This window comes from Manacus candei, unplaced genomic scaffold (assembly GCF_025592945.1).
Source record: "Manacus candei isolate 608988 ecotype Guabito, Panama unplaced genomic scaffold, ASM2559294v1 h1tg000050l, whole genome shotgun sequence".
NCBI classification, from domain to species: domain Eukaryota; kingdom Metazoa; phylum Chordata; class Aves; order Passeriformes; family Pipridae; genus Manacus; species Manacus candei.
Genome location: NW_026138098.1, coordinates 24,310,994 through 24,337,535, shown reverse-complemented (window position 1 = coordinate 24,337,535; position 26,542 = coordinate 24,310,994). Strand labels below are relative to the sequence as shown.

Below are 26,542 nucleotides of genomic sequence, written 5' to 3'. Positions count from 1 at the left end.
CTGTATTATCACTGTCTTCTTTGGCATCCATTTTCAGGCAGCTATGGGTTGACATGAGTCATGCAAAGGGTTCTCTCGACTTATGTCACTTCAAAAGTACTCAAGATTACTCAGTGGACATCATCCCCTGTTTCAAAAAAAGGAATGGTAGCAATTATAAGGTTAACTTTGATCATGTATACTGATGCAGTCTTGGAGAAGGGGCAGTAGTGTTTTTGTGGTGACAGAGCTACTAATGAATAACTGACCACTTGCTATAGTATCTTCTTCACATTTGTCAACTCCCTGGAGGAATTTCTGAAGATTTGGTTAGTCTGATTCTGTTCCGCTCTGATTTGAATGGAAATGCAGCATGAGAATACCCATCTCCTGCACTCCAGGCAGCACCTCTGGAATGTGGTGTCTTTCACTGTTCCCTGAGGCCCCTTATCAGTCTGTACATTTAGGAAATGCTTTTGGTGTCAGTGGTTTTCTTTTGGGGCTGTAAAGTGATATGGTGAGCCAGTGCTCACAACTCCTGTAGGAGAAGATGTGAAGGACAGAGCACTGGAGGAGTCTCATCCCTTTGGTTGGTGTGCAGTGGTCGCTCACAGTCACTGGAGTTCAGATTGGACACTTTTGAGTAGGCTGTGCTTTCAGGACACAGTTGTAAGCCTGACAAAGGTAGGGTTTGAGCCAGGTAGCTTACCATATATTCAAACCCAGAAGCTTCAACTGTATTTTCCTTGATTACAGTAACAGATTTTACTCTCAGTTGTATTTTAACACAACAAAGTTCTGTAAGGATGTTTGGAATTGATGTATCTGCCCGCCCCCACCCTATTCCCCCCTGCTATTTTTGAGTATTAGGTTGTAGATTTTCTTTCATGTTGACCTTTCTAGAATCACTGTTCAGTTCTTTCTATAGTCTTAAACTTACTGAAGTTGAAAGTTTGTTTTAGATGCTGCTGGCTCTGTTTAGCTTGTTACATTCTGCATTAAAACAATATACTGAAGTGCTACGCATTCTTTTGTCCTTGCATGTTACATGATCCTCACTGCTTTCATAACCTATTAGGTTTTCTGTCTGTCAGATGAAACTGTTTCCACAGTTCTTTATTTTACCTTTCAATTTCCTTTCCTCAGTGTACCGCTGTTTGGTTTTACTAATGTTTTATTTCACCTGCTTGCAATTCTGTTCTGTGCTCTCTGCTGTTTCAAGACCCCTTCAAAAGACATATCTGAAGAAATGAATCTAAATGATAATTTCTGATATGTAATCCTGTTCTATCCTCCATAAATTATTGAAAGAAGGTAAATATTTTAGAATGCATTTTCCTACAGCAGGCATAAGTCTTTCCTCTTCTCCCCTTCCCTAGCTTGGGGAGAAACTGTGTTGTTCATGCTTTGCAATACATCTTGCAAGTATTTTTTTAACCTTGTCTGTCATGATTTACAGAGCTATAGAGAAATAATATTCTGAACATCCCTGTTGATTTTATTTTTTATGAAAGACAACAATGAAAAAGGCTTGACTGTACAATTAGTCTCCTGTTTGTTTTGAAGCAAGAAGGAGCACAAATTTATGGGTTTAAGAAAAATCATTGTAAAATTCAGGGTTTCTGCTGGCTGGTGACAGATTACTTTTTGAATTAATTGAATCCATGATACAAATGTATTTCTCCAAGTTTATTATAACTCAAAGTATGTTAATGGCATTTCTTAAAATTAGCTGTTTATACATTGGTACACATTTTCCCACCTCAAAATTATATTATTATTTGGCATTATGGTACATTTTGGTGCAGTTTCCATGACCTGTTTTCCAGACCTGTTTCTCTTAAAATGGTCTGTTATTCTTCAAAAAATATGCTACCCCATCCCCAAATGTGAAGCTAACTAAGCAGTTGTTTCTGTGTGGACATATTATCTCTTCAGTCATTGTCAATTAGAGTAATCATCAAGAATTATATTTGGTATGTGCTACATAATGGATCTTTGTGGTTTCTGTCAAGTCCAGCATTTGGACTGTAATATGGAGGATATGATCACTCCAACTTCTGTTTTTTTGAGGTTTTTCTTTTATACAACCCATGCTGGAATTCCTGCAAAATGGTGCTTTAGATTAAGTCAGTGCATGCTCAGGACTGAATGAATGTACTGCACTGTGGGCCAAGTGTGGTCTCACCATGCGACACGTCCCTGCTCTCGGCTGTCTCAGGAGTTGGTGGAGTGCTGCTTACCTGGAGGCTGGCCAGGGAGTGACTCCCATGCAGTCAAGTTCTCAGAATCCAAGTGCAGCCTTGTCAAAAATGAGTTGTGGGGCTTATCAAAGCAGATGAATGAGTTATACTTGGCAGGACATGCAGTAAATGCCTTTTCAGAAATCCAGGTTGTCTGAGAAAGCAGGTGAGTTACCAAAAGGTGGCATAATTTGGATAATGGAGAGTTAGCCTTTAGGCTCATATGTCTTAAGACCAGTTTGAGTGGTTAAAGTGCAGAAAGGGAAGTACTTCTCTAAAAAATAGGCAGTCAGATGGAAAAAGAATACAAAGCTGGAAGCACGGGTCACTTTCCTTCTGCTGCATCGAGATGCCAAATGTAGCTAAAGGATTTTAGCATTCAGCTATAAAAGCTCCTCTAAAGGAAACAAATACTGTGCAATTTTTCTGGTGAAAAAGGTGTTTACTGAATGTGTTTGGTTTTTAAGCATTCAGAAATCTGATTTAAGCTTTATAAGAACTTCTGTACAACTATTGAAGATGTAAGGTTATTAACAAATCAAGCAAAGATGAACTTTTGGGTCCTCTTTTAAGGATAAGAGTGGGAAAAACTGGATCATATTGATCTGTGTTTTTACAGCACTTAACAACCGTACATCTTGTGGCTGATGCTATGCGTTGACAATACCATTGCAGAGATTAAAGTATCTGTTGATGGGCTTGTAAAAATTACCAAGTTAATGAAAAATAACTCTTTCTGGTACTAAGACTAATGGCTTCACATTAGTGAAGAAAGCTTCTTTCCTAAGGCTAATTAGCCTGTCTTTATTTAAAGCAGACTTTTGTTGCTTGGCACGGTTTTGGGGCTGTGTGCACAAATGTTCTCTTTGCCTGACGAAGATTGTCACTCAGATGCTGTCCAAGCTGTGGGGGGAGGAAAGAGGTGGAGGAATAGTGCTGTAACTCTGGGCTGCTTTTACTATGTTTAAAGATTCCTGGGACAGCCGCTGAATGCTGCTGTAGGTTTGCGTAGCGGACATTGTCCACAGGGCTGCTGCTGGAGTTAATGCTGATATTAGTGATGGACCAGTTGGTAATCCAATGCCCTTTTCTCCATGTAAAGCACACCAGCCTTCCTGATCCATCTCCTCCTTCCTCTTGACCTCTTGCATCCTGTTCATCTGTTTTGCTTGCAAGCAGCCCCAGGATGGCATAAGCTTTTGAACTTCTCTGTAAGGATGAGAAGGACTTTGACCATGTTACACATACCCTGATATGTCAGCTCAAGTGAGATGATGTGCATGTTGCCATTGAATTTACCCAAGACCATGCAGCCTGTCAGTACCTGAATTTGGTTTGTCTGCCTTTACCTTTCAGCTTGTTTGTGAAATTCCTTGCTCATTGATGTGTCCAAACTATTCCAAGTGAATACACATTCTGACTTTTTTTATCTGTCTATTTGTTTCTTTCCTTATTTATTCCCTATATCATGAGCCCAGGATAGTGCATTTCTATTATTACTGGTTTATGTAAAACCTTGCCATAGAAATTGTGTCGACTGCTTCTTGTTTAAAAGAAAGGATAACTGCGTTGTAGAAGTGTGAAATCCTTAGTCCTTATGAATGAAGGGACTCCATCTGGATGGAGGAGTGAAACAAAGTGGTAGGAAAAGCCCAAGTGCAGTCTCCACTGAGAATTCTTCTGAGGGATGAGAGTTTGTGTCTTTCTACAGAGTGCAGGTCATTCATGCAATTTTTTATTTCTTCAGTTTACTATTAGAGCATTTGCATACATTATTACGCAATAGTTAGATTAAAAGAACAGTCTGTTCATAAATTCTCATTACATAATTACAGTAACAGCTAAAAGGAATAAAACCAGGGATCCTATTACTCTAGATGCTGTATGTGTGATAGCCCTGACACTGCAATTATTTTGTTGTGGGAATTTGAAAGCACAGGTAGTTCTATTGAGAAGTTGGAGTTTTTACATTCTGCAATACCTTCGTGAACGGGGTTTAGAGATAAGAAACCAATCCTTGCAACTCATTACCATTTAAACCAGGGAAATAATTTTGTTTGAAATTCTTTCTTAAGACAATGATCAGAGAGCATTATTTTACTATTCTATCTTTTGTTTCTTCATTAATTAAAAAAAGCATAATAAAGGTACATCCTAATGAGTTAATACATATATCAGCTACGTGTTTCAGTTGTATAATTATGTAAACTATTTCTAGAATTTCTCTTTTGGGTAGGAAATAATCTCCTATATACATTTAGACCTTTAACTTTCACATCTGTGACTTGTATCTTTGAGTCTTCTCTTGTGTGTTTGAGAGACACATGAGCAAAACTATGTTTACAACTTAATTTTAAATGAGCAGAACTAAAATTAAAGTTGAATTAATTGTCAGCATGTTATGAAGCAATATAGCAGACTCTCATCTCTTGAGTGGAAGAAGACATCTTTTTGTTGGTATTGTTCTCTGAGAAGACAGTAGGCATCATCATCAGCTCTGATATTAGGACAACTGAGAATTAAAAAGCCCCACAGAACACTTTAAATGTATGACTGCCCCTTAGAGGAAATTAGATGTGTAGTCCAGTTGAAGTGATTGCAATGTGCTTGTGTTAGCCAATGTTGTTAAAAATGAAGCCCATTTTTCATGACTTGTTGGCAAGTCAAATCTTTAACTTCATGTACCAGACTGAAAAATTGTGACATGTGAAAGCACAGAATTGCATTAAAAATAAATGTTGGCTGTAGCACATAACAGAGTGGTATGTCTATGTTGCTAGATAAAAGAAGAGCAAAAGAGCCCCTGTGCTGTAGTAGTTTCTCTGCTGTTGCTGGTTTTTTGTTGTTGTTCTTTTTTTTTAGAAGCGTGGACATGGTTCTTTATTGGAAATAATGTTTTTGCCTATGACTTGTGTCACTATGGTAGTTCCTGAGGTCTTAGCAATTGTTACTGCAAACTTGCTTTGCCTTTTAGGCAACTTGTAAGTTCATGAGTGAGCAAGTAACCTACTCATGCAAACTTAACTCACAACACAGGTCTTTTCTGCTAGTGTGGGATCTGACTGGAATTATTTTTCTCTCAACTCATTCATGACAACTTCCATTACTTGTTTCATTTTTGAACGGGATTCTGCAACCAAAAATACAGGATTTTTCAAATTAGAGTTACTTCTTAAGTGAAGCTGTATTGTTCTATGAGGAGTTCTCTCAATTGCCATTTACTTATCTCTTTGTCAGGTACGACTGGTAAAGCATCCTCTCCACCACCTGTGATAGACACGAGACAGATGAGTGAGAAGCTGGAGACTATATTGTATCAGCTCCGTCAGGTGACTCGAGAGAGGGATGAGCTGCGTAAGCAACTTGCACTTTCGTCTCCTGGGTCCACCTTTGATGACTGCAGGTAAACATAAAGGAAATGTGACATTTTAATTAAGTCCTCAGTAGTGTTTTCAAGTGTCTTGACTGGTACTTGGCTGTAAAGCGTTAAGGAGATTGCATTATGTTGCCTGTAACCTACTTGCATCCTGGTGATGGGTGTGTTTCAGACATTCACCTTTCAGAGCTGCCTGTTAAAGACCTATTCTCACTTTGTCCAGCAATTTTTCTGTGAGAGTGAGGGGAGTAGGTTTCATCTCTATGTTGAGAGAAGAAAGCAAACAAGTTGTTTAGGCTTCCTGGGTTTTGTTGTGGGAAGAGAAAGAAGACAGTGGCTGAAGCATTTGGTGTTTTTGAAAGCAAGAGAGAAGAAAGGGAAATAGCTCTGAATACTTGGCTGGAGAACAGAAATGAGGAGAGGAAAAAAATCTCAGCTATTCCTGTGCTTCTGCAAGGAGAGAGAGGTTTGGATTTCTGTTGAGTGAACTATGTGTTTTTTAGAACATAAGCTTTCTGGTATACATATATTGGGGAACTGTGTAGCAGAAATATGTTCAGAGTAAGGAGCTTTCCTCCACTGAGAAGTTATGAGTGCTGCCAAATTAAAATAACGTGTCTTCAAAGTTAGTTAATGGCCAGCAGTCTTATGTAGCTCATTCTAATTTGAGTGTTGACATGTTATAAGGAAGATAGTACTCAGAGTATGAGTTAATTGTAAAAAAGGGTTTTATTGAGTAGAAAGCAGAATTAGTTTGTTTTAGAGGGCTAAAGATCTGCTAATGTTTATGTGTTACTGGGTACACTGAGCAGGTACTTTATGCCTGCAGTAAGCACATGTATGAATATATTTAAACCTTGGGAAAAAATTGTCTGTCACTGAATCTGAAATAAGAGCAAAGAACAGATTTTCTGGGAGGTGGTGTCATGATGCTTAGCTTCTCTGAACTTGAATGTTTTATTGTTGTTGGTTGTTACTTAATCAACTCTATCTGTATGTGGTCAGGTGGTTAATTAAACTTTTTGTCTGTATGAGATGAGGTCAAGATTTGACTCAGTGAACTGGAATTGGGAGAATCTGGACGTTTTATTAACTCCATAGCTACTCATCTTAATGCCCCCTTCCTCCCCCTGTGAATTCTGAGGGCTACTTTAAGAGCATCATGTTCTGTCTAACCCTCTCAAAGCGTTGTGGGGATGGGAGAGGAAAAGATTGTCAAATGTCAACATCTTTTGCATACTTCCAGTTACTTACTTACATAGAGGGATTTCTTCTTTGAAGTCACTAGAGCTTAGGCACTGAGGATTTTATGGCTCACAATAATCTTCTGCATAATCCAGGATGCTATTAATAAAATTCTGATGAGCTGTCCTCTAGACTGCCCTAGTTTTCTTTTTCTTTTCAATCCTTTGCCTTCAGTGTAGGATTTGTATGTTGTAGAAAACATAAATGTTTACAACTTCAAGAACAACTCATCAAAATGAACATTGTATTTGTAGTCCTCGGACAGTAGTTAGATTGTAGTAGTTAGACTTCCAAACAATCAAATATTTGAAGAGTGGGAAATGAATGAAGATTATTAGTTGACATTTTTTCTTTCAGTGTCAAAGCAAGTATTCCTCCCATCCCCATACACATCTATGGTTTTTAAAACTTGCTGGTATTTATTTTACTTTAGTTTTATATGAGGAAAGAATGTGAAACCATCTTCATCCTCCAGGAGTCAAAGCCCAGACATGGCAAACTGTTAATGCTGAAGTGTGAAAACTGAGAGATCATTATGTAGGTGGTGACTTTTACTACCCAGGCTTTATTTTCCTGGCTGTGTGTGCTGCTTTAACTATGGCTGTACCAAACACAGGTGGTGCAGAGGCAAATCTTGACACGTCACGTTGGCGTGCTTCAAAACAGTTGCAGCTCCCAGCACATGGGTAGTCTGGGCTGTGCTGGCAGTGACGGTTGGCATTGCAAAACCGAGGCTGCTTTCCAAAGCACATGGTGACTGAGTCTAGAGCAGTGGAAGAGGAGCCACAGCAGTGGATTGAGAAGTGCTGAATCAGATCATGTGCCATCCTGCTGGCCAGGAGTAGGATTGCTCGTGCTGTACTTGTGGACTGACATGGCTGTGAGCCCACATGGTGGTGATTAAACAAAGCTCTGACCAAATAATTTCGTATGCTCAAGCAGCACTTCGGAGACTTAAACTTGCTGTTATTACTTACATAGTAGTAATAGAAGAGAGCTGCAACACAAATAAAACCCCTGAAAACTGCCTTTGAGAAGAGACTGTTTTGTGTGTAATCTGTAATTGTTGGAATTGCAATAGTGAATGATAACACAAGTTGTTAGGTAGGCATTGCCCACAGAATTAGAGCTGTGGTTGGCATTAGCATCAAATACATGTAAGTGTCAATCTCTCTGTAGCCTTGATTTATGGTCAGGGTAATTCCACAGTAGCACAAAGGATTTTTAGGATTCTCACATGAATATCAGAAAAACAGACACTAGCATTTTAAATTTTGTTAATATTTGAACAAGTGCTTCCAAAATAGTAACTGATATTATTGAATATTTATTGAAATAATAATTTTCTGTATTTTGTGTGACATTTTAGCATAAAACTGTGGTGGTCTTGCCTAAACAAGCCTACGTGTGCTTGAATGGACTGTTTTGTTGAAACAGTTTTGATTTTTGACTTCTGACCAATATTCCTCATTTTCATATTCCTGTTTTTCTTACTGAGATATAAAGCCTTGGAACAGCACTGTGGAAGATAAGGCCTTGGATATCCATGTGGTTTTTATGTCATGTAGATGAGGTAGAATGGAGGATGTTATTGGTGGCATTGTTGGTCCTTTCTTGTTGTGTAGTTTGGCTAACTTGTCTAAGTACCTGTGTAGTCTCCATGTTTATAGGTGATACATTGTGTTTTTTTTTAGTCTGGGGATTTTTTTTGTTTGTTTGTTTTTGTTTGGGGGGGGTTATTTTGGTTTGGTTGTTTTGGGGTTTTTTTGTGGTGGTCTTGTTGTCGTGTTTGTTTTTTTTAATAATGCCGGTGTTACTTCAGCAATATATGAAATACACTCGATGGATGTTACACTTGTAGAACAAATTTAACCATAGCTTTCAGACTGACCTAATAGTTTAATATGAACATGTGTTAATGGGTTTCAGTAAGCTTAATGCTACAACTGAGAATTAAACTGTGCTGCAATTAATGTTGTCATTTAAGGACCGTGGTGGACAGATGGTGTCTGCTTTCAATAACTTCACCCTAAGGTCTAATTTAAATCAATACTTGGGGTTTTAGTGATTCTGTCAAGGGTGTGAACATTTCAAATTGAGTTTAATTTATGCTAACTAGGTTTGTATTTTAAAAGAATAACACTTGGAGTAGTTGCAGTAATGTCTGTAATGCTGTATTAGTAACATGCTATTTATTTTGGCACCCCTAAGCAATGAACTTAAAAATATCCTAAAAAAATCCCTGTGGATATGGCTTGAACATTTGGTTACTTTATATGATTTTGGCTTTTAATTGTTTATCAGTCAAGGAAGGGCTTTTTGTTTTGTTTTCCCCAAAAGCACTTCTCTGGAGAAAGGAGGAAAAGAGGAATTTCAATTGAAGGCTTCACTACTCAGCAACCCAGATGCAACTGAGTTGCCAAAATGTACCTCATATCAAACACACTCCCCCTCAAAGTCTGTGAACCAGATGTGGCTGGCATTTTTTTTCTTTTTTTTTTTTTCAACAATTCTCACCACTGAAATAGTACAAAACCATTTTCATTTTGATTCAACTGCCAGTTGCATTTCAGTTCCAGAATCCATGCTGCTGTTTTTTCTGTATGAAGCAAAGAAAATTCTGATGGCTTTTCAGGCTGTGCTTACTGAGAAGCCATTTGGGAGAGTGTGAGGTGGGAGGGAGGAAGAATGATCTGTGCAGCAACGGAGCAAATATGATATGAGAATAAGCAGAGTTAAATTAGAAAGCAATTGTTTCCTTATGGAGGCTTTGGTTTTCTTTTTTGGTGGTTTGTTGGGTTTTTATTCATTGCCTGTGGTGTTACAAGAGACCCAGGAGATGACAAGGGACAGCTGTCAGACGCTCCATTTTGAAACTAGAAAATTCAATGGTGCAAAGATTCTGTGACTGTATAGAGGAGAAATAGTTCAATTTAGAGCCTCTTAGAAGCTTAGTGCTTCAAAACCAGAAGACAAATCTAATCAATTCTAGTCTACAAATAAAGGTACCATGTACAAGTACCACACATTCTAGACATAATCTGTGTTGGTCAACTGCTTGACAAGGGAGATGATTTTAGAAAATTTCTCCTCTCCCACTTATCCTGATATACTAAAAGAAATTTGAGTCAAAATTTTTCTTTTGACTGACTTTGACTTTGTTGTTTTGTTTACTGGAAGTTGCTTGTTGGAGATAATGTTGTATTGGAGATTCCTAATAATTAGTTTGACAAAATTTGGGTTATTCTATGGAAATATGAGGCAGATTCTGACACATTTTCTCATCCTTTATAATAGTTTAAAAGAACATGATAACACACAATCAGACATGTAATTCAGCAGAATGACTTGATCAAATTATTTAAATTCAATGCTCAATGAGTCAAACAGGTCAGATTCTGCCAACATAGATGTATAAGTTTTTGGTATCCCATTGGAAATCTTTCTCCCAGCCCTCCCTGATTTTCCTAGGGAGCTATAGACAAGGTCCTCCAGCTGCTGCTTATATGAGAAGCCTTTTCTAGCCCAGGCTCCCATGCACCCCCAGTTGACTTTGGCAGCCTCTTTTCAACCCCACTCTCACTGCAGCTTTGTGTTTTGTTGCTGAGAGTTTGACATGGTGGCACAGGAAAGCCGAGTGTGCAGAGATGGACTTGTTCTTGTATTGAGTGACTGTTCTGTTCTGTGGTAATACCACTACTCAGAAGAGAGTTACATGCACACTCTGTACTAGTTTTGACTGTGTTAGTAATAGTTAGACATTATTAGATGTTACATCTCAGTTTAAAACTAATAGATGTTTAAGTCAGTGACATTTTGTTTGCGGTTGCATCTTTATGTGAGCTGGCCAGTATTTAAATTAAAGCATAATATAACCTAAGTTTCAGCAATTGTGTGATAGTATTTTTTTATTGGATAGTAATTTTTCATTCTCTTTAGTAGCTGATGCTTGACCTTATATTCTTTTTCCACGCTAGGCCTAGTCCAAAACCAAATCATGATTATGAAAGGCTGAAGATTCAGTGCATGAAGGCCATGTCAGACCTACAGTCCCTGCAGAATCAACACACCAAGACACTAAAGAGGTGTGAAGAAGCAGCAAAAGAGGCAGATTTTTATCAGTAAGTTTCTTTAATATGTATAAATACAGATTTTTAACATTTTACCAGCAAGTATAAGAGTTCAGTTAGAATTGTTCTGTTTTAACAATAAAAATATTTATAGTATTCAAAAGGCACTCTTTTTAATCTACAGTAATAAAATATATTCACTGATCTGCTTTTATCCAGTAATGATTTGGTCTAATTTTGGACTGCTATCTGGAATTTTAATCTGAATGATAGCCTCCTTGTGTGACTCTCAGTTGTTTAAGTGAGAGTGTATTTCTTTTAACAATTCTGGCTTTCACAGTGAAGTTTGGAAGAACTTTCATAGCTTTTTACCTGCTTGAATGTAGTTGAAACGTACATAGTGTGTTTTTGTTGCTTGTGGTGTTTTTTTGGACAGCTTGGGTGATTTTGTTTCTTTCTAAAACAGTAGCACACAAGGAGAATTTTGTACTTTTTATCTGTTTTTTGGTTAGCTGCTGCTCTGCTGGGGGGCCCGAGAGAAAGTGGAGATGATTAGTGGGATAATTCCTATTATCTTGAGGATTATCTTATGTTCATATTAATCCATTTCTGTTTGCCTGCCTGCTTTTAATGGCTATGAAATGGCATTGATGGGTGGCATAAATCCATCATCTCTTCTGATGCAGTTTAGGAGTACTGTGTATTTTTGCATATTTTCATACTTACTTTCCTGTTTGTTTCTGATTTCTTTTTTTTCCCTGCTGCTTGAAATACACAAATATGCAGAATTGAGTTAGTTTGACCTGCTTTCTTGGTAGGAAACTCATGCTTGAAATGAATTAGTCCAGGACTTTGTCCTTGCAAGTTGGCTCTAAGAGCATGTTTTGTGTGCCGTGACAGCACATTGCACAGTCGGCTGCTGAGTGACCAGTCCCAGCTGAAGGAGGACATGGATACCTTGAAGAGGAAAAACACCCAGTTGGTGCGAGAACATAATCACCTCCAGCAGTCCTGTGAGGAAATGAAGAGGCTTCACGACGAGGATCAGAAGGAGATAACGGACCTGCGCAGCCAGCAGCAGCAGGTGAGCTCAGCCGGGGGAAGGGATCGTCGATGGTTCCTTTGATAAACAAATCTGAACGTGCAGAGTTGCTGCCTTTTATGTCTTACTAATTCTGAAACATCTTCTTTATGTTTTACAGTACTAGGGGAGAAAAATGACATCTTGGGATACTAATTGATTTTCTGTGTCTGGCTGGCATAAAGAGTGAGGGGTATAGAATATGAGATGGCATTAAGGAATTTTGATACAGAGATGAAAGAGTGTACCTGAGGATTGTATATGCATGATATATTTTTAAAGTGGGTGGAGAGGCATCAAAAATCTTACTTGAAACTGCAAAGTCATTAAAAAGATGCCTATTTTCCTAGGGTATTTTATGGGACAGGGATAGCTTTAAACTTGCATGCTGTGTTTGTTTTTTTGGAAAGAATCACAATTAAAAAAAAAGAGTGACAGTCACTTTGAGAACCTTTGGAGGTTTGAATTATTTGTTGGTTTTGATGGAGTTTTTTTGTCTGTGTGGGGAGTTTAGTTTGGGGATTTTTTTTTTGTTATTCTAATGACACCATAAAGGTTAGTGGAATGACTGAGCTATTCAGCTAGAAAAAAGCTACAGGTTGATTAATGTTTTTGAGCTTGAAACAAAAAGAGACAAAATTTTCAGGACTGGAAGAATTAAATATTTCAGAACTTTATACCACAGGCTGTCTTCAGGTCAGTGTTTTTCACATATTCAGAAAATAAAAAAGCAATAGTAATACTAAGGAGTAACTGGTCCTATCAGGTCCACTGTTCACCTACAGAAAAGTTTGATCATTTAGTTAGAATTGTTACAGTAACATGTGGAATGGTTAAACAGAGTATCTTGGTTGACTGTGTGTAGTCTGATTCACAGGGCAAACTTGCAAGTCAAACATTAGGCTTCAGAAGCAAAATCTATGCAAACCAAAATAATTATTTGCTAGGGTAGGAGGGGCAAAGGTCAAAGCAAGCTGGATGTGCTGAATGGCACTTCAGCATGTGCTTGAGGTCTAGTGCAAAGGGGAGTGAAGATTTGTTCTTCCTTTTTATCCATTCCTCTAACACTATCTTGTAAGCTCTGCTGTGAGATGGTTTAGTGGCTTGGCTCAGAAGACAGCAGAAATGGTTTGCTGTGTAAATGAGGGCAAATAGCTTAGTTGTTCTATGCCTCAGTTTCCCAGTCTGCAAAGAAGGGATACACAACCTCCAAGAGAAGGCTATTGTATTTTGTGGATCTGTCCTGAGGTTTGAAATTCTCTGGAAGGACAGGGGGCTGAAGTGTCGTTGTCAGTATTGATTTAAAGAAATTCAGTCTCATGTCAACGTCATGATTAAACCCTTAAAGGAAACTGTGTATGTGACTCTCAGTGAGAACGTTGTGTAACTCCATTTCTCAGCTTGTCAGAGTGAATCATGGTGTCTTGAAGGGGTGCCAAAAGTCTTATCTTGTCCATGTCACTTCTTGTATGAATGAGTCTAACTCTGTGTTGATCCCTCTGACGTGTTTTTTCGTTGTTGGACCATAACAAAATACATCTTGGTGGCCTCAGAGAGCAAAAACTTTTGATCAAATTACTCTTTGTGTAGGATTGTCATGGATTTGCTGTGTAGCAGCTGACCAGCTTAAGTTTCTGCTGCTCACGTAGGAAGTCTCATGTTGCCACGACTGTCTTCCTTGGACCAGCTGGGACTATTTACTTTTTCTCTGGCTAGGATTTTGAATGGGGGACCTTCTTTATTGTGCTGGTGTTTCTGTCTTCCTCTGTGAAATCTCTGTTAGCAAGTTTATGTTGAATTCCATCCAGTTTCTTGTTTATTAGTCCTTCTTTTCTTAATTATTTAGTGTGTTTGCAACATAAATACATTCCATATCTGCTTTAGACAGCAAGAAGTGGTTTGTTTCTGTTTGGCTTCTCAAATAATTAGTTCTTAAACCTGTTCTCAAACTGCTCTGGGAAGTGGTGTTCAGGAAAATGGCTTCCTTGAGTGAGTTTAAATCAGTGTGTATTTACACTTTACATATGCCTACAGTTTACCATGTGCTTAGCTTATCTGAAATGGTTCACTGAAGCATACTGGCTACTCATGGGTCCACCTCTGTGCAGATTATGCTGCTGAATCCACTGAGGATTGGGATGTATGTGGAAATAGCTGAAGTATACTCTTGTTCAAGGGCTACTTTATGAACAGTAACTCACTCCTCTTACGGATCCTGGTTAGTTAAAGGAGACCAATGTCAGGCTGAAGAACTTTGTCTCTTTTCTTGCCTCTGTAGCAAAGGGGTTTATTAACAATGACAGGTGTTTTCTGCTACCTGTGAACAATGAAAAGCAGGCAATCTCTTGTACTCTCCTTTCATTTTAGTCTGCAAGCATCCAGGTTCTTCCATATTCAGGAACTGGTCCTTACTCTGAATGTAAGACACAAAAGAAGATGAGGAGCCAATTTGTGCATATTTGTGCAGGATAGCTGCTCTGTGTTTGGTTTCAACTTTTTATAGAGCTCATATTTTCTGTCTCTTTTTCCTTCTAGTTTTTTTTAATACTTTTTATTTTCAGGTAGTTAGGGACATACCTTTGTAGGCTAATGTTAGCATTATGTAATTACTGGCACCTCTCTATATAGAGCATTCCTCTTTCTTCCCAGTGTTCTGTCAGGGCCAGATTTCAATTTAAAAGGCAAAACCAGAAAAAAGGAGCAAAGAAATAAAAAAAAAAAAAAAAAAAGAAAGAAAATAAAAGAAAAAAGGAATAAAAAAAGATAAGGCTTCATTTCAGGCAATTTTTTTTTTGCCTTTTGAGAATGAACAATGACTGGATTTGCTGAAGCTCATTAGGGCTTTCTTTTGTTGTTGCTGGTCATTTGTCATCAGTGTTGCTATTTGCAACAGGATTCTTACGTTGATGGAAATTAATTTGAAACTAAGATTCAGGTCAGGCTTTATTCACATTTAAATGGACTTTTCCTCTTCTTGTTCATATTTTATGTATAGCTTTTGAAACACAAACATCTGTGGGTAGTTGTCAGATGAGGTATCATATGAATATTAAAATAATATGCCTGCATATATTACATATTTCGAGTAGATTTGATTCTCTTAGGGGTTTTAATTACTTAATTTGTTCATAGAGGATACAGGCAAGCATGGTGGTCGTGAATGCCACCTCGTGGGCATTTCCTAAATTACCACTATCATCTTCAAGTAGTGATTACCTTTTGTTAAAACTACAAATACTTAGAAAACAACATGGGTTTAATACTGTCCATAGCAGTTACCGTTAGAGAGAGATTTGCATAAACTTGTACACTTTAAGTTGTGATAAAACAGATTTTTAACCCAATTAACAGAAAGCAGATGTAACAGTAGCACTTAGAGCAGTTCAGTCTTTCCTTGGTCATTAAAAAGAATGATTACCAAAACTGGTTAATATATTTTTGTTCTAATATTGTTTCTTACGTACGTATTTTAAATCATATTTATTGAACTGATGAAAACCAAAGGTTATTGATGGCGTTTCTGGCACTTTTTTAAGGTTATGAAGCAAAACGGATCCTCAGAGATACTGAATAAACTTTACGATACAGCCATGGACAAGCTGGAGGGTGTGAAGAAGGATTATGATGCCCTCAGGAAACGGTACAACGAGAAGATCGCCAGCCACAATACGGATCTGAGCCGCCTGGAGCAGGCTGAGGAGGAGAACAGGCGTCTGCAGAAACAGATCGACATGTTAATGAAGCAAAGGGACACAGCCATTCATTTCCAGCAGCAATATTCGTCCTCTCTCAGGAGGTATAATCCAGTTTTGATACCTTTGAGGTATTCTGTGATGTCATTAGCAGTTCTAATGTCACATCTTATTTTCATAGTGGTGGAGTCACAACTACCTTTCTCATCTCTTTTCTAAAATTTTTCTCTGGTATATGTTACCTTGCTGTGACGAGTAAGCATGTGTTTCTATATAAAATTTTCTGGAAGGTCCTAGAAGATGTTTATGAGGATGTTTGGAGAAATGGTACATTTTCTTGAGAAAAGAATTTCCCAGGTTTTGGAGTTGTATGACGAATTTTTAACCATTGTTTACCACAGAGATAGGGATACTCTGTTTTTCAACCTATATCTATTCTTAGTTGTAGAGACAGGAGTCACATATAACCAGTTTTGTTAAACCTCAGACTTAGTGTTCCAAACAAACTCCTTAATGCATGATGTGCCTATATATATATATATATATATATGTATGTATGTATATCCTTATTTAAATGCTAAAAGTGAGTCAGTAAGAGAATATAATTTCTAGAAGATGTTTGGCAAATGAAGATTTCAAGCATAAGTTAACTTTTCATGATATTAGAATTGCTGACTGTGAGAGACTGAGACAGGGTTCAGCTGGGAGCAGAGTTCACTGGATACAGGTGTTTGGGACTCTTGCTTCACTGAGAAGATGCCACCATGGGCAGTGCAAGTGTCAAAAAACAACACAGACACTGTCATACCACACTTATCCTGTCTCTCTGCTCCTTCTTGATACCAAGCCTACACAGTTAACCGTATGGGGTAGGAAGACCATCAGTATACACAAGGACTCCAAAGAGCATCCGTGGGTGTGTTAGGAATGTTTTCATTCACGGTTAGGGGTGATACTCAACTCCCACAGACCAAAGCCAAAAAATGTTTTTTCCACATTCATAGACTTTCAGTGTTTCCAAAAGGTGAGATTGAGCATAGATAATATAGTGTACACACCAAGTTATGTAATTGAAACTGCCATGGATTCCTGAAAGGGATGAAAAGCCTAACATATACTACACGAAACACTGCAAACATGCTGGTACATGCAGAAGCTCAACATGCTTTCGTTATGGCCTTGTGATTTAGGTCTCCTTTTTGAGAGGAAAGTGTTGCTTGATACTGATCAGAGATTGGTTTTAAGAATTCCATGAAAGTATGCATGTTCCTGTGAACCAACGATCCAACTAAATTAATATAACCGAGGTTCGGAAATGTTTGTCTTTTATTCAGTTGCCTTTAGGTCTGAGTTTCTTTTTTATTTGTATTTATATAAAGCTTTATTTGTGTTATTTTTATACCCTTTCTTCATAACTTAAACTATATTTCTTTGGAAAAAAAAATTAAAATGCATTTCAGGCATGTATACTTTTCAGAATATAAAAACTTAACAAACTTGTATTTGAGTATGCATGGGTCATAAATTGTAGCGCTAGTTTTTTTAATTAATACTCATTGTAAACACTATCAAAGTAGGTTTTAAAGAGAACGGGAACTCCCATGATAGCTGAGGTCTCATTTTGAATTAATCTTTGGTCTTAAAAAAATATCAGAGAAGTCTTCAGCCTTTTTCCAGGTGTCTGGTATAGCTAATTCCTGTGTGCTACATCTTAACCTACACGTGTGCTGCTGCATTTTGAATGTGGGCTGTGGTACTCAGGCAGATCTACCTGCAGTTTGCAATTGCATTGAATAAAAAGCAGGTAGTCCTGGTTAGGGTTCTTCTCAGTATTATTTGCTCCTTATAAACTGGAGCAACTGTGCTGGTTTTGACTGGGTTAGAGTTTATTTTCTTCAGAGTGGCTCGTATGAGGCTGTGTTTTGGATTTGTGCTGAATGAGGGGTTGATAACAGATGTTTTTGTTATTAGTGAGCAGTAATGACACAGGGCCAAGGCCTTTTCTGCTTTTCACATGCCACACTGGTGAGGAGACTGGGGGTGCATGGGAGGTTGAGAGGAGACACAGCCAGACAGCTGACTCCAACTGACCAAAGGGATATTCCAGACCATATAACATCATGCTCAGCATATAAAGTGGAGGGAAGAAGGAAGGAGGGGGAATGTTTGGAGTGATGGTTTTGTCCTTCCAAGTTAGCAGTTGCCCTCCTGGGGATGGCTGAACACCTGCCTGCCCATGGGAAGTGGAAAATTAATTCCCTGTTTTGCTGTGCTTGCATGCATGGCTTTTGCTTTTCCTGTTAAGTTGTCTTTATTTCAACCCATGAGTTTTCTGGCTCTGAGTGAGCAAGTGGCTCCATGGTGCTTGGATTAAACAGGACAGTCCTGTGCTTACTGCAAATGACCCTGCTACTTGCAACCCATTCACAACTGTGAAAGCATCTATGAAAATGGGATCTGTATTGCCTCAGTATTTCCTGACCTCATTGCCTACAATGCAAGGTCAGGCTGGATCAAGGTGTTCCAGATGAAACTTTCAGGTTTCTTCAGTTATCACTATTTAATATGAATGTCCTTCTATGGCAGAGATTTTCTTTTCTCTCTCTGATCACTTCCCCTGGGTAGTTTGGTTGTTTTGTTGGTTTCCAGACTCCTTCCCCCTCACCCCGCTGCCTTTTTTTTTTCTTGTTCCTTGCTGGTGATATATTTTTGCTTGGCAAACATTGCCTTAAATCTGTTCTCCTCCCTGCTTGATTGAATCTTCCTGTTGTTGTCCTTGATTTGACCTCCAAATACTTTGCAACAGTACTGTGGGTTCTCACATAGCAATGAGGTGGTTTGTCATAGTCTCTTAGATTTCCTGATACCTACTTGTTCTTCTCTCCTAGTGTATTCTTCTTACCTTCATCCTTACAGTACTGAAAAGAAAAACTAAATCCAGGTTGTAATATGTTAGGTCTTCTGTACTGCCAGCCTGATGACCTCTTAAACTCAAGACTTTTGTGAAAAGAACGGGGTGATGGTTTTGAAACTACTGGCAGATGCCTTGGTAAAGCTATGGCAATGCTTTGAATACACTGATGTTTTCAAGGGAATATTTGAAATTTGGTTTACAGCTCTCTCTCAGGAAAGGTCAGGCAACATGCTGGATTAGACAAGAAATTAGACTTTTATACAGCGTAGGGGGAAGGGGGGTGTGTGTATGTGAGAGAGAAAGAGAACAAAGTCTGCCTGAGGTTTGTGGGCACCTGAAATTTGGATAACCCTAGAAGTCCATCAAATTTGTTACAGTGTTTTCATTAATGACATTTACTTGTGAGTTCTGGGGAAAAAAAGCAAGGCAATCTTAGTGCCCAGTTGTGGTAAAACACTGTTCTCAGGAGAAGTTCTTGTCAAACCAAATTACGAATTTGTGTATGGAATTATATTCTCACCACTTTTAAGAATGCTTAGTCCATATAAAACCAAAAGCTTATAAATGTAATTAAACTTTTTATATGCTTTGTTTGATCATGCCATACTTCAGTACTTTCTAGTGGTAAAATACATACATTTTTGTCTATATTAACTGTCAAAAGTAATTTTATAAAGCTGTAAGATACTATGCATTTTGATTTTATTGGATTAATTTTACCTATGGATGAAAACAAACAGAAATGTTTGAATTTTTGAATTGCTTGGTTTTAGCTCCATCGTGTGCATTTTTATCATAAACCCACTTTTTTATTCTCTTTTAACCTATCCATTACCAGCCTTGTGGCATATTTTGGCTTATGGAAGTTTTGTTTTTCCAGTTTCTGCATTTGTTTCCCTTCCTTCCACATGCCTGAGAGTGTGTGGTGGGAGAAGAAATTCTAAGATGAACAGACCTAAATAGTAAATGAAGTTAAACTTGTGCTATTAAATAATGGTAATGTTTTTCATTCTTGTTAGAATATTTTTTTTATAAATTTACTTTTAATAATGAAATTGTTTCTAATAATTTTTATGTTTCAGTTCCCTAAAGAGGTTCTCTAATATTCCTGAAAATTCACTAATATTCAAAAAACAATTATTATTTTGCAACACAGAGAATACATTTTCGAAGTCCTCTGTGGTTGTGTTTTACCAGTGGATACATTTGGTTACCTAGCAGAATCCCTAATGTATGAAAAAGGAAAGTGAGTAGCAAGTGTCTTAGTGGTGTTTCCACTTGTTTTTAGGTTTGAATCAGCACAGCAGGAACTGAGCAGCGCCACAGCACAAAACAAAGAGTTGCAGAGAGAGATGGAGAGATTACAGTCAGAGGTGACAAGGTTCAAAACAATGCAGCTGAAAGCTACGAAGGATGCAGAAAAATACAAGGAAGAAAGGGATTCAGTTTTCAATGAATACCGCCTCATAATGAGTGAGAGAGATCAAGTAATCAAAGAGGTAGATAAGCTTCAAACAGAACTGGAGCTTGCGGAGTCCAAACTGAAGAACACTTCTTCTGAGAAACGGGTGGCCAGTGAAGAGATGGAGGCTTTAAGACAGGTACTAACCTATTGCTTCTTCCCTATTGGGGAAGGGAAATGAATGTGCATTGTTGATGCTAGAATCAGAAATGCTTAATGGAAAATAGGAATGCACTGCAAAGGGGAAGTTCTGATATTTTCCTAAGGCAGTCCTTTTTACTATCAGTTTATCAAGCGTCCATGTTTGAATACTGCCCGTTGAAATTTGGTATTCATTTGACTTAATTCTGTTCTGCTTACTGTAAATCATTTTCTTTGCTGTGTTAGTCTTGTGTGCCTTCTCAAGTAATGCTCTCTGTAAAAATATAGCTGTAAATATTCATTATTTTTAACTTCTAACCTCTGCAGGAACCACTGGATACTATCTACTGTGGCTTAAGACGGTACATGATCAAGTCATCTCTAATACTTATGCAAAGCCTGTGCTTACATGCATGTTCTTACTCATTTGCCCTCTTTCTGCCTTTAAGTTAAAAAGAATATTTTGAATATTTTTCTCTAGGATTCAGGCATGCCTTAAAATGTGTGAAACCAGAACTTTGTATTTTTCAGCAACATGTTCTTGAAATGCTTATATCACAACCATATTAGAATGATGCTGTTACAATTTCCAGAACACAATTTCCTGCTTGGTTTCATTTCAGCTGACGTGCATTCACTTGACTCTTTGGTTTACAAATACTTAATTTAGCATGAAACAGATACAAGCAAATACAAAGACATTCCATTGCCTATAAATCTCATTTTACTCTTTTCACAGCATTATATCTGAACAAAATACCCTTTACAAATAATGAGGTCATGGAGCTTTTTTTAAAATAAATAATACCATTTTTGGGGGTCATAACGTGGATTGTGACATGTGGCATCAGAGCTTTTAAATATAACTAAATTCTGGTTTTAAGAATCCATATTTTTCAGCCTGGTGCATTTGTCAGCTTAGTAAATTAGCTTCTACAGTGAGTGAGATTTTAATATGTTTCGTACTTCTTCTACTTCCATCAAACCCTTTAAGCCAGTAGAAATGTCTGTTGATTTCAGTGGGATCAGGGTAGGTAATAAGCAATACACATGGAAATAGCCACAATTAGTCATTCTACTCCAATTTGTTATACCTGTCATTGTGGCACTATGAGTAATTTGCTGCAGAGAATTAAAGTTTTAAATACATGGGTATTCTTGCCTAGATGACTTGAAGGGGTGTTTGAATGTGAGAAACAGAAAGAGCGTGAGTATGGTGCTGGCAGGGCAGAGACATGCATTTTTCTTCACTCTCAGACCTGGCCCATCAGAAAGCAGAAATTACTGCTTCTATAATGTTTTAAAAGGTGTAAAATAGCAGTACTGTGAGTTGTCTTTTTGTTCACACTTTCTTTTCCAGTAGCTATGACTCTTCTGCTTGTGAGGAGATATGTTGTTGTCTCATGTAGTCACATAGCTCGCTGCAGCTGCATTCAGTGCATAAGGGATTTTCTAATTCTGTCAAGGAAAAGGTTTAAAACACTGAAAAAATGTATCGATCAGTGTATTGATTCACTCGAAATAGTGTCCTGAAACATGTACCCATGTAAGTAGGATTATCCTGTCAGTGAATACTTGGTCTGGCACTCTCCAAAAAGGTGATTTAATGGTCTTCACTTTCCTTGTGATGTACAGCACCTTTAAGTGCCTTATTACAGTGCTCATTGATTGGTTGAAACAGCACTGAATCCATTTAGGGAATTTGGAATGTAGTTTCTTCCCTGAAGCTTGTGTTTGCTAGTGTGTTTGCTACCTTTTGTGTCCCAAAGAAATTGTAAAGCAACTGAAGTTCGGAAGAGATTGATTTTTAAGCATTGTGTCTGAGCAGCTACTGATGAGGTCAGTCAGTCAATTACCTAGTTAGACATTTAAGCTTTTGTTGCACATGCCCAAACTTAATGGGTTAATAGACCTCTAAAATGAACTAATATTCTGGCACTTATAAATGATAGAAGAAAGCTCATGATTTTTGCACTAATGGACAGTTTCATATTAAGTTCTCACAAATTCAGCCACTCAAAACTAGGTATTAGATGTTACAGATTTCCCCCTCTACTTTCTCCAGTGGTGTTTTTTGTTTGGCATAATCTTTTGCTCTGGCAAATACTCAAAATGTCATGTTTCATCTCAGTGGTAGTCAGCTTTCCCCTCTGTTTAATAGACCTGTTGTATTTTGTCCTTATGTTACATTCATATGCAAGAACTTCCTTAAAACATAAAAATTCTTCACAAATTCAGAATCATTCTTCAAACCAAACTGCTCTACTGTTTTCAAACAGAAACTGTTCTATTCAAAGCCAAATGGTACATTTCCCTGTGCTGTCATGTTGTAACTGTGTAAATGTCACAGGAAAAAGACAGAGGTGAAATTTTACCACTGACCACTGGAGGCAATGGCTGCTCTTATTCAGATATTTTGTATTGAGCCTGCTGGGAGAAACTGTGGTAATATGTGTTTTTTCCAATCACTTTAAAGAACTGTAAATTCTTGTTTAATGAAATACTTTCTGAGAACTTTCCCTCTGCCTTAATGACTTCCATCTCAGCTGCTTGTGGGAAAAGACTTAATGTTTTTGAGTAAGTTTTATACACACATTTGAATGCACATTTTATACAAAATGCAGTTAAACTGTGCAAAATGCTATTTCCAGTACTAAAACTTGTCTGCACCAACAGATGGTTCAGAGATTTCTCTCTTCAGAGGTACTGAGCAAGGAAAGGTCTTACTGATGTTGGAAACACTTGGGTGTTCTGGTAACTGACATTCACTTATATGTTTAAAGTTCCCAGAGTGAGTAATTAATTCTAGTGCTTGTCTGTTACTCTACAGCAAAAATAACTCTTCATGTCATTGCAGAACTGTTGTATTAGTGTTATTAGCCTTCTTTACATGCATATGTCAAAAACAGTTATGTTAGTACAGCAGAATGAAATTGTCATCTGTGCTTTAAATACTCAATTTTATTCCTTGTAAACTGTAGAGGTAAATAGAATAGAAGTCAGTTTGTGACATGGTGTCTTCTACATAAGTATTTGGACCCTTTCCTTCTTTTGCTTTTGGGAAGTCACCTGTCTGGTGATCTTTTTGTGATCAAAACATCAGTATTTTCCAACTAGGAGTGCCTGTATGTCAGAGGACTTCTTTGTAACCATTAACTTAATGCTTCTAGAGAGCTGAACCATCTGAAAATTTAGTGGCATGAAATTAAATTGTTTCAATGCCCCATTCTTCCAATGGAAGTCTAGTTTAAACAATTTTAAAAGGACCGATTCTATGCTAGAACACTTCCACATTTACCTTATCTTTTTTATGACAATGCAGTTGAATTCCACATTTAATAAGATGTACTGTTATTCTACTTGATTAATATTGTTATTTTATCTTTGATTATTCTGTAGCACATTAGTATCTTAATGGCATGTAACTTGATGTGCCTTTAAAACTTATGAGGAAGCTATAAGATGCTTATGTAGCTGGGTTGTCTAAATTATTTCAGTCCTGTAAAATTGAGGCAGTTGCTTAAAAATATTTGCAATATATTCTTACCCTTTGCCACATTTAAAGCCTTTTTTTAGAACACCAAATCTGTCCGGTTAATTACCTTTCTTAATTACCTTTAGGTTCCTTAAAACCGTGAGCGCTCCCAGAATCTTGCTTACTTTTGACATAGCACTGTGCTAATGTGATGGTGTGATATCTTTAGTACCACATTTAATATTCTTTGCTAGTACTTACTTGTATGTAATGTGATCTGCTCCCATTTTTCAGAACATGAGTGGTAAACTCTCTGTGCTTTTAAGGTGTCATGACGTGTATCCAGTTGGAAAGATGAACTGTTTCCTTTTGAACTTAACCTACTACAAACAATGGGTCTTGTTTTAGGAACTGAACTCGGCTCTAGTGGAAAGAGATCGAGCGATTTGTGAGAGGAATGAGTTACTGGAAAAATACTGTCATGAAGTGAAGGACAAAGCTGAGGCCCAGAAGGAACTTGACCAGGCTTGCAAGGATATAGAGACAGTGAAGGAAGAAAGAGATGTTGCCAGAAAAGAGAGAACAGAAGCTATCATCCAGAGAGACCACCTCCTAAGGGAATATTATCAAGCTCGTCAGGTATTGCAAGTCTTCACTGATGCCTTTTTCTTTCTTAGTTTCAAGGGGTCAGTAATTTGAGAGAGATTAGCTAAAGGTCTGGACACATTGGGAGTCTTCCCCCTTCTTCTCAAGTCACTCTAGAATACCTACATGTGAATGCATGTATGGTCTTCAAGACATCATGATAGCACTTTTTGTTTGATAAAGGTACATTTGTGCTTCATATTGAGCTTCTGTTTGTAAATACTAGGTTTCTGTTTGTAAATATAGATAACAAAAGTTTAATATTTTACCTAATTATAAATCTAGTCAGATTCATTAGTTTTATTTATGATTCTTGAAATTAACCACACACAGTTGTTTGCAAGTGCACAGCCTCCAGTGCCTGTGGTGGGCTGTACTCTTGTAGTTGGCTTGTATTATTGTGCTGCAAGCTTGGGGTTTTCTTTGTGTATTTGTCTTACTGTTGTCACCATCTCTGTTGTTCAAAGTAGAGAATTTTAAAGGTGCAAGTTAATTTAAGAATAAAGTAATTCTTATCCAAAACAAGAAGCATTAAATCAAAATTTTCTTTGAATTCTATTTCTTTGTTTTGGAATTAAGGGACCTACTTGAATCCCCAGTCTTTGCAGGAATATATATGTCTGGTTGTGCCAGGGTAAATAACAGGTGTTAATGCAGGAAATCTATGTTGTAACTGCTTATAGTAGTTTATCTGATTCCTAAGTATACTTGAAGGTTTTTTCTGTCTGCTAAACAGAACAAGAGAGAAGCATAAAATGTCATCTCTGAAACATGAAATGTCATCTCTGAAACTGATGCTATTTTGAAGTGAGGATTCTTATTCATGTAGTTGCATAAATTTGTATGCTACTGAATGAGATGTATTACAGCAGGTTTTATCTTCCCCCCCAAAAAAAAAGTTTCTGCTAAGATAAATGTGTCATGTGTCATGAAAACATGAGAATTGAATACATCAGGCAACATACATATAGTAAAAGCTGTTTGTGCATATGTACTTAAAAATTGTGCCTAAAATACTTACCTGTGTTTCTTAATTCCTAGATACAAGATTCTGCTACCCTAGACATAGAAAGAGCAAACAAAGAAATTGAAATGCTTCGGAAACAATATGAGGCCATGTCACAAGAACTAAAGGAAGCTGTCCAGGAAGCAGAAGTAGCCAAGTGTAGGAGGGATTGGGCCTTTCAAGAGCGGGATAAGATTGTTGCAGAAAGGGAAAGTATACGGTAAACAAATGATACATGAGTGATCTTTGTGACACCTTGTGTGCAGTTGATGCAATTCGAGGACTTGCTGGATTTTTCTAGCACTTTCTCTACATTAGCTGTCACAGAGTGATTTTTTTTCTTTTTAAAAGTTGAGGGCACCTTACAAGATCCTTGTGTTTTTCTGGGCTTTCATAACCATAGTATGTTTCTAGTAAAGACCATTGAGTGTAATAGCACTGCTGTGTAGGAACAACAAATTGTGCATTCTTTTAGGTGTGCTATGCCTAATCCTGCTATGGTCCTGCAAATAATTCTTTACCTGTGGGGCATTCATGAAAAATACCCAACATATTTGCTACTAAATAGATATAAGGAACTAAGGGAAAATACTTAAATTTAAGACTTGTTTTTCTGCTAGTTTAAAGAAGATAAGTGGAAATAAAGTTCTGAGAGGGACAAAGAAAGTTTCTGTTATCTTGCCAGCATTTTCTTAAGACTTAGCATATATAATTTTTTTCTTCCTTATCCTTTTTTATTTTGCATGGAGATATCTTTTGAAATTGGTGTTTTAAATTTTGCATTAACTATACAATGTGGCTAAACCAGTTTGTTACTTTGATAGGGTTTTAAGTATCTAAATTGCAACTTCTTTTCTTTTGAAGAACTTTGTGTGACAACTTAAGGAGGGAGAGAGACCGAGCTGTGAGTGACTTGGCTGAAGCTCTTCGCAATCTGGATGACATGAGAAAGCAGAAAAATGATGCTGTTCGTGAGCTGAAGGAACTGAAGTATGTTAGAGAAGTGTTCAAACTGCATGAAAGTTTGTGATACAATCTTTGGTTTATTACCTGTGTTTGTAAGTGAACCATATGTTGTTACAGCTCTAGGCAGCAGGTCATGTTACTGTCTGTGGAAGAATTGCCTATATTTTTAGTTATGGAAGTTATTATGGAGGGCAGGACCCTGAGTTTCACTATCTTAACCTTTTTATCTTATTAATGAGATGCATAG

The 26,542-nt window shown here is 37.5% G+C and overlaps 1 protein-coding gene across 4 annotated transcripts in view; it reads left to right on the top strand.

The window, feature by feature from the left end:
• The window catches only part of DLG5 (discs large MAGUK scaffold protein 5), a 102,550-nt gene that overhangs the window by 45,148 nt on the left and 30,860 nt on the right, over positions 1–26,542 (top strand). For all 4 annotated transcript variants that reach the window (XM_051800741.1, XM_051800739.1, XM_051800738.1 and 1 more), the window contains exons 3-10: positions 5,460–5,625; positions 10,821–10,964; positions 11,814–11,997; positions 15,531–15,790; positions 19,889–20,201; positions 24,087–24,317; positions 25,365–25,549; positions 26,194–26,319. In XM_051800741.1, coding sequence (XP_051656701.1) covers positions 5,460–5,625; positions 10,821–10,964; positions 11,814–11,997; positions 15,531–15,790; positions 19,889–20,201; positions 24,087–24,317; positions 25,365–25,549; positions 26,194–26,319 — 1,609 coding nt within the window. The remainder of the gene's footprint in view (positions 1–5,459; positions 5,626–10,820; positions 10,965–11,813; positions 11,998–15,530; positions 15,791–19,888; positions 20,202–24,086; positions 24,318–25,364; positions 25,550–26,193; positions 26,320–26,542) is intronic.